Genomic DNA, 16904 nt, shown 5'->3' on the forward strand with positions numbered 1-16904 from the left:
ATCGCAACCTTAAAACGAATATGAATACATAATTTACAATTTCGTTACCTTACCCATGGCATACGGCGCGGCACATATTGCCGATGATCAAAATATTATGTTTACGTTAAAACAACTCAAACAGGAGAAAGGCAGAAAAAAAACTTTTTTTTGTATATTTTGTTATCAAAAGCTCTATATGATGATGCATGATTTAGGCTTAAAAGCATCCATCAATAGAAATGTATAACATGCACACGCGGGTCTCGCCCCCTATGGAGTTACGATAGGAAGTTGTGTGTTAGAATTCCTCATGTAGAAATAAAGTTTCTTTTTTTATTTTCAACTTTTTAACTTTTTTTTCTTCTCTCTGTGTGTGTGTTGATATTGTCAGAAATTTCGGGTATTTTTTATCGAAAGTAAAATATTTTGTTTATGGGATTATTTTGTGGCCAAATGTTGTTTGGCATTTTTGGGGGGAGGAAATAGAAAGTTTTGTTGGAGGATAATGGTTTGATAATTTTTGATGATTTTTTTAGGTAGATGCTAGTCGCCCGTACGGGCGAATAGCGTCAGTAGTATAAGTAGACTATTCGCCCGTACGTGCGAATAGTTTTAGTATTATAGGCATACTAATCGACCGTACGGACGAATAGTCTCAGTATTATAAGAATGCTAATCGACCGTACGGGCAAATAGTGTCAGTATTATAAGGATGCTAATCGCGCGTACAGCCACCTGCCACAGTGATGATGTTTGGCCGGCCGGCCAAACATCATCACTGTGGCAGGTGGCTGTACGCGCGATTAGCATCCTTATAATACTGACACTATTTCATTGAAAAAAATTATACTTAAATAAAGTTGAATTAAGCGAAATGATATATGTATCGCCACCGTTTACAAACATGATCGTCACCACAGCCAAAAAGTACGTGCCCAGAAGATATAGGAAGGAATTCAAATGAATGAGTTGGAATTTACTATATTTTTCGATGAAAGAGAATCAACAGGCACACATAGCTTAAGAGAAATTTTAATAGGAAGGAATACATTCCGTGCTGGTGCGAAGAGAGCAACCGTCTGTACTGCTGCACAATGAGATTAAGGAAAATTAAAGTCCCGGAGCAGCTAAGGAGCTTCTAAAATAATTGGATGAAACGAGGAAGAAAAAGTTGACTCAAACGGTTGAAAGCATGGACATGCAGATCGAGCAGAATAGCATGAGCTTTGATTCGAAAAAAAAAACGAAAATGAAACCGAATAGAATCGCACGATTGGTACAAACGTTAAAAGCTCCGCACGACAGCGATTTCCTGAGCCGGATAACCAAAAAAATCGTGATTTCCGAAAAAAGACAAAAAAGAGTAGCGAAATCTCCAGATGTTTCTCCACGACGAAGCTCTAAATATCATGAAAAAAGGACGAGCTAGTGGATCTGGATCCGATTCGATCCACCCAGAATTTCTGAAGAATTCTGGACCCAGATGCAGAACATAGCTTGCAGGCTTCTTCACGAACATAATCAAGACGAACATCCCACCACGAGCATTCAAAATAACAAAAGTAATGGCACTTCTAAAACCGAACAAGAACGAAGAAAAACCAGAAACGCTAAAATTAATGGTACGTGTCCTGTACAACCGAATGGAAATTGAAAAAATCCTGCTAGATGACCAAGATGGTTTCCGTACCGGACATAGATCCGATGACCAGGTCCTTTCACTCACCAATTACATCCAAACTGCACACGCAAATTTCGCAAGTTTTTGTACGCCGATGACAAAGCATATGCGTTCCACCACAAAAACAAGGCATCAGAACAGTCGGAGCGTTTGCTGCGACTTAGCCCCGTACAACCCGTAATCCTATTTCGTCCGCAACCATTATACGTCCGTAGCCCTAATAAGCCCGGAACCCTAATACGTCTACAACCCTCTAATGCGTCTGTTACCAAAATGCAAGTCAAGTTGCGCATTGTCAAATTTACTGAAAGTGTTCATTTTTAAAATTGCGCATAGCGCAATTACGAAAGCCCGTACGAAGTACCTTTCAAATAAAACCAACAATTTACGATATTATTTTAGAAACCCAAAATTTTTTGCCAACTTTCCATAGGGTATTCAATTACCTCTCAAATGAAACAAAAACTATCAAAATCGGTTGAGATTTACTCGATTTATGTGCAAAAAGCACTTAGGGCCGAGTAGCGGCCTTAGTGCAAGGGCCCAAATTTGAAACTTTTTTTGCCATCATTCTATTCGTCATTCAATTATCTCGCAAATGAAACAAAAACTAGCAAAATCGGATGAGATTTACTCGATTTATGAGCAAAAAACACTTATGGCCGAGTAGCGGCCTTAGTCCAAGGGCCCTAATTTGAAACTTTTTTCGCCACGTTCTTTTCGGTATTCAATTACCTTCCATAAAAAAATAAATCTAGCAAAATCGGATGAGATTTACTCGATTTATGTGCAAAAAACACTTAGGGCCGAGTAGCGGCCTTAGTCCAAGGGCCCAAATTTGAAACTTTTTTCGCCACGTTCTTTTCGGTATTCAATTACCTTCCATAAAAAACTAAATCTAGCAAAATCGGATGAGATTTACTCGATTTATGTGCAAAAAACACTTAGGGCCGAGTAGCGGCCTTAGTCCAAGGGCCCAAATTTGAAACTTTTTTCGCCATCATTCTATTCGGCATTCAATTATCTCTCAAATGAAACAAAAACTAGCAAAATCGGATGAGATTTACTCGATTTATGTGCAAAAAACACTTAGGGCCGAGTAGCGGCCTTAGTCCAAGGGCCCTAATTTGAAACTTTTTTCGCCACGTTCTTTTCGGTATTCAATTACCTTCCATAAAAAATTAAAACTAGCAAAATCGGATGAGATTTACTCGATTTATGTGCAAAAAACACTTAGGGCCGAGTAACGACCTTTGAGCCCTCCCAACAAGCCCACGTTGCATCTTACCCAAAAACAATGTTCAGCAACTTTGTTCTACTCGTCAATACCTTTCATTTGATATATCACAAGCAGCTATTGCGTGCGTATTTCGGTAGATATCGTCGAAAGACTGAAAAACACCTATAGGGCCCTAGCTCTGGAAGGGCCGACCCTACCATGCCCATTTTCGAACTTGACCTTACTTTTGTCGATACCAATCGGGGAAAAAAAGAATTTTGAAAAAAGGTTGTGATTTACTCTAGCTAGAGGGGTCACGGACGGACGGACGGACGGACGGACGGACGGACGGACGGACGGACGGACATTTTTTTTATTGCGGATTCGTCATCTATGAACATAACCAAATGCTTTGCCCTTACTGTCTGCTTCCAATTCGACGTGTTACAAACGGCATATTAATCTTATAAGCCCCCAGTACTTCGTACGGGGCTAAAAATCCAAGAATTGAACAAAACATTGAACGAAGACATGGTAAATTACGTTTAATACTGCCGGAAGTGGAGATTAATTCCAAACGCATTGAAAACCGTCGCATCGGCCTTTCACCTGAACAACCACGCAGACTCCTTTGAGCTAAGAATCTGGTTCAACGTCTCGTGTCTAAAACATGAATTCAATCCAGCCTATTTGGGAGTCACGCTCGACCGTTCGCTAACTTTGAAACAAGAAGAAAATCAGCACAAGAAAAAACTTGCTGAACAAATTAACCGGCACCACTTGGGGTGTATCCGCATCGTGCCAACAAACAATGAATACGATGAATACTGCTGCTCCTCGTGGATAAACAGCGCACACACACAAAAAGTAGACACACAACTCAACGAAACCATTGAATCGTAACTGGTACGGTCGGATCCAAACCTCTGCCATGGCTCTACGCTCTCTGTGATAAAGCACCACCAGAAGTAAGAAGGCAACACGCTTTTCTAGAGAATACCAAAAAGTCCTGTCGATTCCCAACATACATCTCGGCTGTAATTCCGGAAACCGTCTATCGCCACAGCAACGCAAGTACACGAACACATCTTCGACACCAAAGATTCATGGAAAGTGACATGGGAAGACTCTGGTATGCAAATAGTATTTTTCGTATTTGCCTCGTTAGGACAAGCTTAAGACGTGTCCTGAAAATATTCTGCTTTCGTCACAAGTCACGAACTACGTTTTCTGTGCCGTATGGATCATAATGAGACGAAAAACAAAACAAAAACATTACAACAATTTCAGCTTTTCTTAGCAATCACTTTTCGATCGTAGGTGCAGTGACGAAATACGTGGAATTATGATTCTAAGGCCCAGAAACTCACACTGGTGCAATTTAAACAGAATTCGCACGGGCGAATAGTCGTAGTATTATAAAAGTACTATTCGTCCGTACGGGCGAATAGTGTCAGTATTATAAGAATATTACTCGCCCGTACGGGCGAATAGTCTTAGTATTATAAGAATACTATTCGCCCGTACGGACGAATAGTGTTAGTATTATAAGAATGCTATTCGCCCGTACGGGCGAATAGTCACTACGATTTTTTTATACGTAAGCCAAAATATAATATTTTCCACCGATATTTATTTTGATATTTTGGTAAAGTCGCTTAGTGCATTAAATGGGTCTATTATTACATTTCTGTCAAAAGAATTGATTTCGACCAATTTTATTTTTATTGAATCTATCGCTACAGATGCTTCTCAATAAACAGTAAAATCTATCGCAATTAGCGGATAGTACAAATTGACGTAAAAAAGTGGTACAGTTTGTTCATGTCATGTTTACACAGTTTTAGATATGTCAGAGTTTTAAATGTACCCAGTCAATTAAGTTCTTCCCAAATTATGAATTTTTGGCGCAAAATTTAAAATTTCTATCGCGAATTCAAATATTGCGCAATTTGGGAAGAACTTAATTGACTGGGTACATTAAAAACTCTGACATATCGACAATCTTTAGAAACTGTGTAAAAATGAAATGAACAAACTGTATGTGTTATTCGCACATTGTGCGATCAGTCTTATCTTCACTATTCGCATATTCTGAAGAAAATATTATTTTCTCAAGGTAAAAGGGGTGTCCATAAACGATGCTCACTGTTTTCAGTAGCGCAATCAGTTCTAAATCTTTGATACCTCAATAACTTTATGAATGGGAGTGTATGTCCGACCCCCCCAAAACACCCCTAGTAGTGATAGAACCCATAATGAACGCACAATGTGCGAATAGCACTTTCGGCGCCCGAGTGCAAATAGTCAATATGAACTCGAATGCACCCGAATTATAAAAACTCTCGAAAATGATTAAAAGATCGTTGCTCGCAAGCCGTGTGAATTTCTGCAAGCAATTTCTGAGAACTGGTTGGTTATCGAGTTTTCGACTTCTTTTGATGCAAGTATTTTCACAAAATCCTTTACTTCATTAATTTTTACGTACATTTTGCTATTATAATACCTTAAGACATAAAAATCCCAACTGTAATGTCATTGATAATACCCGATTAGCTAGAGGTCAACACCTATTTTCTACCCCGGGTAAAAATTTCAGTCTCAGTGAGACCGAAAAATACGTAGTCTCAAGGGTCTCATTTCGGTCTCATTGACTTTTTCAGTTTGCGAGAAGTCTCAATTTTAATTTATTTTATGTAAATGAATAAGAATGAACGAGAGAAGCTGAGTGGTCTCGTTTCGACTACTTTTCGAGAATGTTTGAGAATGAATGAGTAGTCTTTTTTGACATTTATTTGTTAGGCGTGATGAGACTGTCCGAGTGGTCTCGGATTTAATACTTTCCGAGACTGGACAAGTGGTCTCTTTTCGAATAATTTTTCCTTACACTTTCCGAGACTGACCGAGTGGTCTCGTTTCGACTACTTTTCGAGAATGTTTGAGGATGAATGAGTAGTCTTTTTAGACTTTCATTTGTTAGACGTGATGAGGCTGTCCGAGTGGTCTCGGATTTAATACTTTCCAAGACTTACCGAGTAGTCTCATTTAAAAAAAAAAAAATCAAATTTTGAGAACGGAAAAGTGTTCTCATTTCGAGAAAATATTTTATTCGAATTTTGAGAACGGAAAAGTGTTCTCATTTCGAGAAAATATTTTATTCGAATTTTGAGAACGGAAAAGTGTTCTCATTTCGAGAAAATATTTTATTCGAATTTTGAGAACGGAAAAGTGTTCTCATTTCGAGAAAATATTTTCTTTCAATTTTGAGAACGGAAAAGTGTTCTCATTTCGAGAAAATATTTTCTTCCAATTTTGAGAACGGAAAAGAGTTCTCAATTCGAGAAAATATTTTCTTTCAATTTTGAGAACGGAAAAGTGTTCTCATTTCGAGAAAATATTTTATTCGAATTTTGAGAACGGAAAAGTGTTCTCATTTCGAGAAAACATTTTCTTCCAATTTTGAGAACGGAAAAGTGGTCTCATTTCGAGAAAATATTTTATTCGAATTTTGAGAACGGAAAAGTGTTCTCATTTCGAGAAAATATTTTCTTCCAATTTTGAGAACGGAAAAGTGTTCTCATTTCGAGAAAATATTTTCTTCCAATTTTGATAACGGAAAAGTGTTCTCATTTCGAGAAAATATTTTATTCGAATTTTGAGAACGGAAAAGTGTTCTCATTTCGAGAAAATATTTTCTTCCAATTTTGAGAACGGAAAAGTGGTCTCATTTCGAGAAAATATTTTATTCGAATTTTGAGAACGGAAAAGTGTTCTCATTTCGAGAAAATATTTTCTTCCAATTTTGAGAACGGAAAAGTGTTCTCATTTCGAGAAAGTATTTTATTCGAATTTTGAGAACGAAAAAGTGTTCTCATTTCGAGAAAATATTTTCTTCCAATTTTGAGAACGGAAAAGAGTTCTCAATTCGAGAAAATATTTTCTTTCAATTTTGAGAACGGAAAAGTGTTCTCATTTCGAGAAAATATTTTATTCGAATTTTGAGAACGGAAAAGTGTTCTCATTTCGAGAAAATATTTTCTTCCAATTTTGAGAACGGAAAAGTGTTCTCATTTCGAGAAAATATTTTCGGAGTTATTTTGTCCGGGGTTAATAAGTCCTAGAGCCGTAGTGCACTACTGTACATAAATAACTATTATTTCTTGTCAAAATAATGCTTAAAAGTCGTCCTGAGGTATTACACTATTCGATGTATAGCAGCACAATGTTTCAATCGTATCTCTTCGAACTATTTTACCATCATCAGAAAGACATTCAAGTACAAATCTCGACTTATGGTTACATATTTTCCGTCGTATTTTGATAATAAGGGGTTTCCTGAATTGTGAACAGCTAGCAGCATATCAAAGCTAATGTTCAAATATTGATAGTTTAGATTACGGTTAGGTAGACCACATTTGCACTAGCATTTACAGCATTTGTTCGATATATATGTTTGAAGATAAGTAAAATAGCATCGTGTGTTATACATCATGCCCAACATCAGATATGAATATTGGCATAATATTTCAAATTAAAAGACGTTGACAGTGAGTGGGGAGGTAAGTGGGGGTAATTATTACGTTTTTGATTGGTAGTCATGGTAACAAATCTGCTCTGACGACCCCGGAGATTATTTATTATTAAATGAAGCCTTTAGACAACAACTTGAAAGCAATTCAATGTTTTTTCTATTTAGTTAAATTTATGTACTGACCTTTGTACATTCGACGGATGGTACTTTGGCAATAGTCGACCTTTGTTTTATTCAGCACAACCAATAATTAATTGCTTTAGATTGAACATTTTGTGTTTACCAATTGAGTTGTTCTTTTAATAAGGTTCTGTTTTCGAGCGTATTATGCAATATATTAAATGCTCTTACTCTATTGATAGAGAATTGATTTTAACATATTTTAGCAATTATTCCTGTCTGCTATTTTAACAAATAGAAATTCCTATTTTCAATATTTAGCTATGAAGTCTCTAGAAAAGACGAAACTTAATGATAATGATTTATAATTAGAAGGACATGTCGGGTGGGTCGAAAGAAATTCAGATTTTTGCCCGAAAACACTGACCTCACATTTTGGGAATAATCACCCAACTAACAAACTACGAATTACCAACGTTACAATAGGAGAATGGAGTTTAGAAATTAAGAGTAATATATATTACACACTTGTCACGAAGAAGTCGAGGCTTGCCGAGTGTGTACTCTATTTTATCACATAAGCGAAAACGAGACAACAACAGACACCTGAAGTGTAATTTTTGAATTAAACTTCTAGTTAAGTAATTTTGACATCCGAACACCGCGCGTATGTGATAAAATCTATTACAATTTAGTACCTTTCGTCATTAAAAGACTGCTGTTACTGAATTATTTTTTCATGAACAAACTTCACTGCTGTGACATTTCATGGGAATAAATCAATGTGAAGTTGTTACACAAAAAAACAGTCCAGTGAGATTGAAGTACTATAAAAAAAAATGTGGCACCTCTACAGGTCAACCGACTAGGCGAATAGTACTATTCAAAAGTAAAAAGTGGAACTATCTTAACGCCGCACATATACAAATAGTTCCACTTTTTTTAGTTCCACTCCTTTTACGAGTGGAACTATTGTAACGCTGCATAATGCGATGATACAATAGTTACAATTTTTTCCTTTTACGAACAAAAGTGGAACGAAAAGAGTGCAAAACAAAAGTAAACAGATTTTTTTAAAAGAGTGGTACTATTGTGGTCGACCAATTCAGTTAGCACCAACAACATTTGTGACGTAATCTACTTGATCTGTTTTTTAGATGGTCCACTCATCGGTAGCGGTAAGCCTGTATAAATGCTTTTAACACAGTGAAGTTGTATGAGTGGATCAGCTGAAAAGCAGCTGAAGCAAAGTATGCCACAGATTTGTTTGAGTTTAACTTTAACATCTTACGTGCGAGGAAAAGGGAGCTGTTTTTAACTTACTTTTTGACTCATTCAATCCTAGCAGTATTAAGAACAATTAGACAGTATTTCAAACTTCCCAAAACGGTTTTTCTGAACATTTTCCATCGACATTATGCGTAAGATTGCTGTGACGTCATCCATAAAACCAGCAACAAAACATTCTTCAGCTTAATGTTCTCATATTAACGAAGTTAATATAAACAAAACTCGAATAAAGTTGTTACATGGTTTACGTTCTACAATTTTTTCCCACATCGTTCAACGGTTCATCATGTTGTCAACAAAATAAATTGAAGAGATGGAAGAAATGTAAAGAGAGTGCCACTTCTATGTCATGAATTTCATGTGGAACGATTGAAACAAACAAAATCCACAAACAGTAGTGGTAGGTTACATTGGATGCTGCGAAAGTAATTCATTACATAGGGCAAGAATTTTGTGATAAAAGCAAACACTCGACTGAGTTTGCGAGTATCACAAAGTTGTTTCTGAAGTAATTAAGTATGTAGCAGCATCCACTGTATTCTGGTTTACTACCTGTCCTAATGTAAGTTGATTTTGGCATTGGAAAATGAAAAAAATTGACCGAAAATAGTCCGATTGTAATGGTCAACTTTTACATGGGGCAGGTAGTAATAGTAGATTATATGGGAGAAATTATGGAAAATTGATATTCACCCGAGACGATTCATTTTACCTTATGATCGCCTACGCTATTTTACATGTTTTTGTTTTCCCTATGGCTTTATTATTATCTCGATTGCTATTTTTGTAAAATTTCGTTAATTTCTCAATTGGAAAAAAAATCGTTTACGATCGATATTCCTGCGAAAACGACGCTCAAAAACGTTATTTGCTGCAAAAGACTCATATTGGTAAGCCCAGAGCAGCCGTTGCTGGAACTTTTTTTCTCAAATTCAACCTGAACGGCGCTACCAGCAAAATTTCCACGAGGTAATTCGAAATCGAGCACAATCGGATCAGCCACATTTGACAAAGTAACATTAACTTGTACTGAGTTTAACAAATGACTAGGGTCTGCAACAGCTACCTTCCAATCATAGTTAACATTGTTTGAGCGCTGGAATTGCAATACAATTGGAGCATTGGTAGCAACAGCTGTTATATCTTCCAGTTGCGTTAAAAATTCACCCGCAGTCAAAAATGCTAGACCTATGTATCTGTCTGATAATAATTCTTGTGGATCTCCAAACGCGGCTCCTCTAACATTCGCTTGTGTCGCAGTTCCAACCGAGTTTCCCTGTTCGATCATTTGAACTGGAGAAAACTGTTTTGCGTCGATATTAAACCTCTCAACGTCGACGTCGATAAACGCAAAGTAATCGAAACGACTTTCGTTTCCTGAATCAACGATGTGGGTGAAAAAAGCAGCAAAAATCGAATGCATTTCATTGCCCAACGAAATACCGATAGCAGGCCAATCTGCTTGTCTTTCGTTTGTGTCTACGGTCAAATTTACCGGTCGAACAAATTCATAGCCCACTCTATCATGCCACAATCTTCTAGCAATTGTATTTACTCTTGTCCCCGTCATTAGTACACCATCAATATATACAGGCCCGGACAATTGACGTTGGTCCAGAGTGGTATAGATCGGCGATGTAGGTGTTGTGGAAATAACATCGCCCACAAACTGCACGATGTATGCATTCGGGAAGAAAAAGTAGGATTTCAACCACCGTAATGATTCAGTCTGAGGGTTTGTATAGTTCATGACAGCAACTCCAGCATTTCCCAACGCAACACCTCCGACAAAATTTTCTTTTCCTTTAAATTGTACTCGATTACATGCTAACGGAGTAGCTCCATAGTTCACGGTTGAACCAGGAGTCAAATACCAATCCCATGCTCCGTAGATGTCGGTATATTCGTGTCCATTCTTGTACGTGTATATAACACCGTCGCTTAAATGAAATCCATACGGATTTTGGGAATTATTGCATTCGGAGTTGGTTGTTCGCCTCGAAAACATTTTTAGAGTAACAATGTAGGTCGAGCCCCGGTGTACCATGTAATCAGAGACAGGGAAAAATCTTGTACCCACCAAACCACCAGGATTCACATTCGTACCGCTATTCAAGCGACCGACAATCTCTTGGAAACCAGCCCGATTTCCCCATGTTTCAGTTCCAGAAAGTAGAATGTCAAAATCGAATCTGATTCCACGCCAATCGGAATACCTATGAGAAATCATTCGACCCATGACACTGTACTGCCACGACAATATAGGAGAGTATGGATCATCTTCGGAATTTTTACGGTAGATAAGCCATTCACTGCCATTGATCACTGTTAGGAACGCTTCTTGTACCGACTGGGGCGGATAAAACGAAGTGCCCTTAGTTTGGTAGAACATCGTCATCATGGTTCGCATAAAATCTGCTCCATAATTTCCGGTATAGACTTGAGCATCGTGCTGCATAAATGTGCCATCGACTTTTATGCCGTCTTCACTTCCCGATGTGTACTGGCATTCATTAAAATATCTATTTATTGCGTCATTTAGTAAATCGGTGTCATTGGATAGTATAGCCAGGTTTATTCCACGCGACGACACATCAAGCATATTGGCACCTTTGTATTAACAAATCATCAATGTGACAAATCATCTCTTTAACATAACATTAAAGCAAAAAACCTGTCATTGCACCCATGCTGCCATTGGGATCTCCATCGATCCGAGCATATGCTCGAGCAATAATTGTACGACAAGCTTCAAGTTGATAGCTCGTCAAATGGGTTCTCATTATAATGCAGGCATTGCTCACCAATCCCGGTATCAAAATCATCTACAGCCGCAAAAGTACTGACATTTTTCAAAGGCACTTATTCACAAACGATATAGCAATGCACTTCACCTGTCCGTACCAGTTTGTATTCCACATACCAGGAGTACCACATGGACAATTCAGATGACCTTGACCGCCACCATTGACACAATCAGTTTCCGTAAAATCTCTATCGAACCACCAATTCAATCCCGAGTTTATTTTGTCGAAAAGGTCTCTATCGTCTTGGTTATAATGCCAAGCGCTGGCCATTGTTACTGTTTTTAAAATTTGGTCAGAACATTCAAACAATTTATATTTAATGTCCCAGACTTACTGATTTTATGCCAATGTTGTTGAGCTGGCCAAGTAGCTCGTCTGAATAAAGCATTGTTAACAAAATTGAAATCCAAACTAAATTTTTATTGTACCTTGCAGGACATCCGGATGTGTAGTCCACATCACTCCAAGTTCCTTCCCCTGTTATCTGATCTCGCCTACGAGAATTATGAGGAACTTTTATTTTAGCAGTTTAAATCCGACCCCAATAGTATTAGGTCTAACTTTCAAGAATTTTTTTTTCGAGCTTCTTGAATTCCTTGAAGAATTTGTGGAAAACTTGACGCAATTTAAAGAAAAACTCCTAAAAGACGACCCTCATTTTCACAACTCTGATCGATCGTATACATACAATTGTTCTGCCAAAGTCAAGTTGTAATTATCAGTGACCAGCTCGTCCAACCTCCTTTGGTATATAAGCTCTAAGTCATCGTACAGATCACTTGCTAATAAGCCCGACAGAAATAACAGAACTATAAAATGCTTCATTGCTGATTCCCGATTGACTTTAGCATCGAAATTAAATTGAAACTTTATGATTGTGCTCGTCGATGAAGAGAAACATTCGATAAGATTTATCGCAGCAGGAAAGCAATAATTGTTATTGTAATTATCTCAACGTGAGAGATAAATTATTTTCGGTAAAGATTCTGACGAGTAAACTGACCGAATAATCGAAGCCCAAGAGTAATACGATGCACACCACGATGTATTAAGTAGACAATATGCTTCGGCGACAGCCGTAACAAATTATTGTCAAAACGTAAGGTTATATGTTGGAAAATTATAATGAGTCAAAGTGATACAAACCTACACACTTCACCTGTAGGAAGATAAGTAGTTATCGGATGGATGACCATTCAAGTTTTATGGTTTTAAACTGAATGAATTTGATAAGAAATGTTACGGTTTCAGGCATATGTCTATGTGGATTGACTAAAAATTTAACATTATGAACAACGACAGTCTGTTTGACTGTCAAACGTTTTCATTCCAACAAGTTGTGGGCTCTCTCTGCAGTGGTCTTGTGAAAGTTTATGATTCGAGAGATACAGAAATTTGCATGCTAAGTCCAATGAAGTAAAAGATTTTGTACAATCTGACCAAAATTACTTCAATCAAAATGACGTACTAAAATCGATGACAATGGTGGTTATATAAGAAAAATGGTGTATTACAGTGTCCTACTTTTCTACTTTGTCCTACCTTTTCAAAATTTGTCCTACTGTACTACGTAGGACACTTCATGAACTTCAATTAAGTAACTTCAAGCGGATTTTGAGCTCTAAAAAATAGTTAAAGTAATTTGCGACCTAAATTCATATTCATATTCGCTTAGATTTTATCAGAGATGAAAGATATTCATGGACATTTTAAATATCCGGTTATTTCCCGACTACAGTGGTTAGCGTGTTTTTGTTTGAACCACGCAAATGCTGTACATGACCATGTATTCAGCACAAGCCTTCTGCAAGATAAAGAGTCGATACAAGGAACAACATCTGGTCAAGGATGGCCATTGACGAGAATGTTATGAATATTCCCATAACTGATCGTCTTCTGTCACTTTCTCACAAATTATCACACTTATTTAGACCTTCAAAAATTAGAAACTGCAGCAGGACGAAAAATTAGAAAAAAGCAGCTAGGACGAGAGAGCTGATCGTAAACATATGGACAAAATATCGAAGAACGACAAGATCATGTCCGGAGCGATAGCGGAGGACTTGACGCAGTCTAACTTCCAAAAAAAGAACGAAGAAAATTTTTTGAGACGCGGCAACTATATATAGGCGAGAATTTAAGTTTCTTTCCTTTGGCCTGTATCACCACAAATCCTATTCTATCTTATTCGCGCTTCAAATACGAGCAAAACGAGCTATCACTCGACTATGTAACTTTAAAATTGCCTGAGATACATCGTTTTGAAGTTGGTCATTTTGATAGAAAATGCACCAAATTAACGTTTTTCAAACAATCAAAATCTTTCAACTTACTCTGTATGTTTCTATCTGTCTATCTGTCTATCTGTCTATCTGTCTATCTGTCTATCTGTCTATCTGTCTATCTGTCTATCTGTCTATCTATCGACGGTCGATCTCGGAAACTAGTCAGCCAATCTCCATGAAATTTTGCAGGAACCTCAGGGTGGGCATAAAAATGAAAATGTGATACGCCATTACCCCAGGAAAAACCAGAATTTTGTTTTATTGGCCTCGAAGTGGTTTCTGAGTGTGGTTTTCGAGGGTCGGGAACGCGTTTTCGGCTGTAGCTTAGCTGTATTGAAACCCTTCAGAGGCGTGTGACCCATCAAATGAAAGGTATTCGTAACACGATTCAAACAAAAAAATAATTAAAAAAATCGGGTCAGATTCGTTTGAGCTAGAGTGATTAGAGTGACCAAATTTTGAGCTACTCGAGCGTAGGATGAAAGGACTAATATTTTTGCGATTATGAGAGATAGAGAGTTACTTTCTTCGGCAAAGTCTCAGAGTTTTACGAGTAGAACAGAGGGGCATATGTGAAAAATGTCGAAAGTTGGAAATGGGTGGGTCAATTATGTTTTTAGCGGTATTTCTTGAATGGTGGCAGATAGAGAGTTACTTTCTTCGGCAAAGTCTCAGAGTTTTACGAGTAGAAAAGAAGGGCATTTGCGAAAAATGTCGAAAGTTGGAAATGGGTGGGTCAATTGGGGTTTTGGAGATATTTCTTGAATGGTGGCAGATAGAGAATTACTTTCTTCGTCAAATTTTCGAATTTCGTCAAATTTTCGATTTTCGTTAAATTTCGTCAAATTTTCGAATTTCGTCAAATTTTCAAATTTCGTCAAATTTTCAAATTTCGTCAAATTTTCAAATTTCGTCAAATTTTCAAATTTCGTCAAATTTTCAAATTTCGTCAAATTTTCAAATTTCGTCAAATTTTCGATTTTCGTCAAATTTTCGATTTTCGTCAAATTGTCGATTTTCGTCAAATTTTCGAATTTCGTCGAATTTTCGAATTTCGTCAAATTTTCGATTTTCGTCAAATTTTCGAATTTCGTCAAATTTTCGAATTTTGTCAAATTTTCCAATTTCGTCAAATTTTCGAATTTCGTCAAATTTTCGATTTTCGTCAAATTTTCGATTTTCGTCAAATTTTCGAATTTCGTCAAATTTTCGATTTTCGTCAAATTTTCGAATTTCGTCAAATTTTCAAATTTAAAAAGCAGTGTTCTAAAACTTCTAAAACGACTGATATCCCAACAAAAATCTCTTCGAGAAAAGTGTGACGCAGTCTTTGAAATACAATTTCTAAAATGAATGATATCGCTAGAGTTGACGCTTTCAGCTTCGTTACGCAAAAATTAAATTTTACACCCAATTTTAGTTCAAACAAGCTGGCTTAGGTTTTCTCATCATCTGCCAAATAATTTTTACAAAAAAAAATTTTGACTGGAAACAACCAAAATTTTACCAAAAAAATCTGCGTCGCAAAGTGGCATATGTTCAGGAACAGACCAGCAAGAAAATTTATCTGCCACATGCGACGCAGATTTTTTTGGTAAAATTTTGGTTGTTTCCAGTCAAAATTTTTTTTTGTAAAAATTATTTGGCAGATGATGAGAAAACCTAAGCCAGCTTGTTTGAACTAATTGGGTGTAAAATTTAATTTTTGCGTAACGAAGCTGAAAGCGTCAACTCTAGCGATATCATTCATTTTAGAAATTGTATTTCAAAGACTGCGTCACACTTTTCTCGAAGAGATTTTTGTTGGGATAAGGGAAATCGATTAGTCAGGAATTGGCAACGTTGCATTTGGCGGAAAAGTTGTTGATCGACAGTAACAAATGTTTGAGCTTTGAGCAAAGCTGTAAATTCCAAAGGAACAGTGAAAATATGTGAACAAGCAGTTGTAACAGCTGCAATTGAGCGAACAAAGACGAAAACCGAAGATTTGACAAAAACAGAAATCGTCAATAGAAAACAAATAAATTTTTGAACCTTAGTTAGAATGTCTGTTATTTTCTTAAATAAATCACAAAAAATGTCCTACGTGTCCTGCTGCAGAACACGATAGTTTTAGTGGTTTTAGTGGCTGGTGCAGGCAATCCACAATATCGGTCCTCATACAAAAAATGCAGAAAAAAACATAGCTAACTCCGACCCGTACGAAACACCTATTCGTATCAAAAGCCTTTAATGTGAAACTCTTCATTTCTCTTACTTCATTTTCTTCTCTGCTGAAAAACTATTCTCCCTTTAAAATCACTTACATTATCCACTCTTTGCCTTGTTATCATATACAACTAAATTGCCGGAGGCAATATAGACAGCCCCGTACGAAGACAAATTTCATAAATTCCTATTTAAACAGCTATATACCGCTATATTTAACTATATTTCACTATAAATAAACATTTCACAGATAAATATATGCTATTATATAGCTCTATATGCCTGTATATAGCTCAATATAGCTGTATATAGGTATATATAGATGTCCGTATATGGAATCCCTGAAACCCCACACACATAACAAATTATTTCCATGTTAACAGAAACTCTCTAAGTATCATTTTTCCCAAGATATTTCTATTTTACTAAAATCCAATATGGCCGCCGGCAGCCATTTTGTTAGGAGACCGGAAATAGTACCGACGCTTTACATTCGTTAATACCTTTCAAACAAAAAAAAATTCATGAAATTCGGTCAAAATTTACTCGAGATATTGTCAAAATACACCACGTTCACTGTACTTCCGAGTAGCCAGATAAGAGCTCACTCCAAGAGACCTAGCTCACGCTCCGGAGAACATAATTTCATAAATTTTTTTTTCCCTGATTGGTACGGTCAATACCTATCTAATAAAGCTAAAACAGACGAAATATGTTCAAATGTGGCCGACCTACAAGCAAAAACTGCTTGCCGCCCTGTGCCTGTTCCACACCAAGGGGT

The 16904-nt window shown here is 36.9% G+C and overlaps 1 protein-coding gene across 1 annotated transcript; it reads right to left on the reverse strand.

Moving 5' to 3' along the window:
* Window positions 1–9560: 9560 nt before the first annotated feature.
* LOC119072160 lies at window positions 9561–12516 on the reverse strand. Its single transcript, XM_037177318.1, has 6 exons — window positions 12319–12516; window positions 12059–12124; window positions 11965–12005; window positions 11718–11905; window positions 11498–11648; window positions 9561–11433 (listed from the first exon to the last, which is right to left on the reverse strand). Exons 1-6 carry the CDS (start codon window positions 12453–12455, stop codon window positions 9629–9631), a joined length of 2388 nt encoding a protein of 795 aa, XP_037033213.1. The 5' UTR covers window positions 12456–12516; the 3' UTR covers window positions 9561–9628.
* Between the last annotated feature and the right edge of the window lie 4388 nt (window positions 12517–16904).

This window comes from Bradysia coprophila (genome assembly GCF_014529535.1).
Source record: "Bradysia coprophila strain Holo2 chromosome IV unlocalized genomic scaffold, BU_Bcop_v1 contig_81, whole genome shotgun sequence".
NCBI classification, from domain to species: domain Eukaryota; kingdom Metazoa; phylum Arthropoda; class Insecta; order Diptera; family Sciaridae; genus Bradysia; species Bradysia coprophila.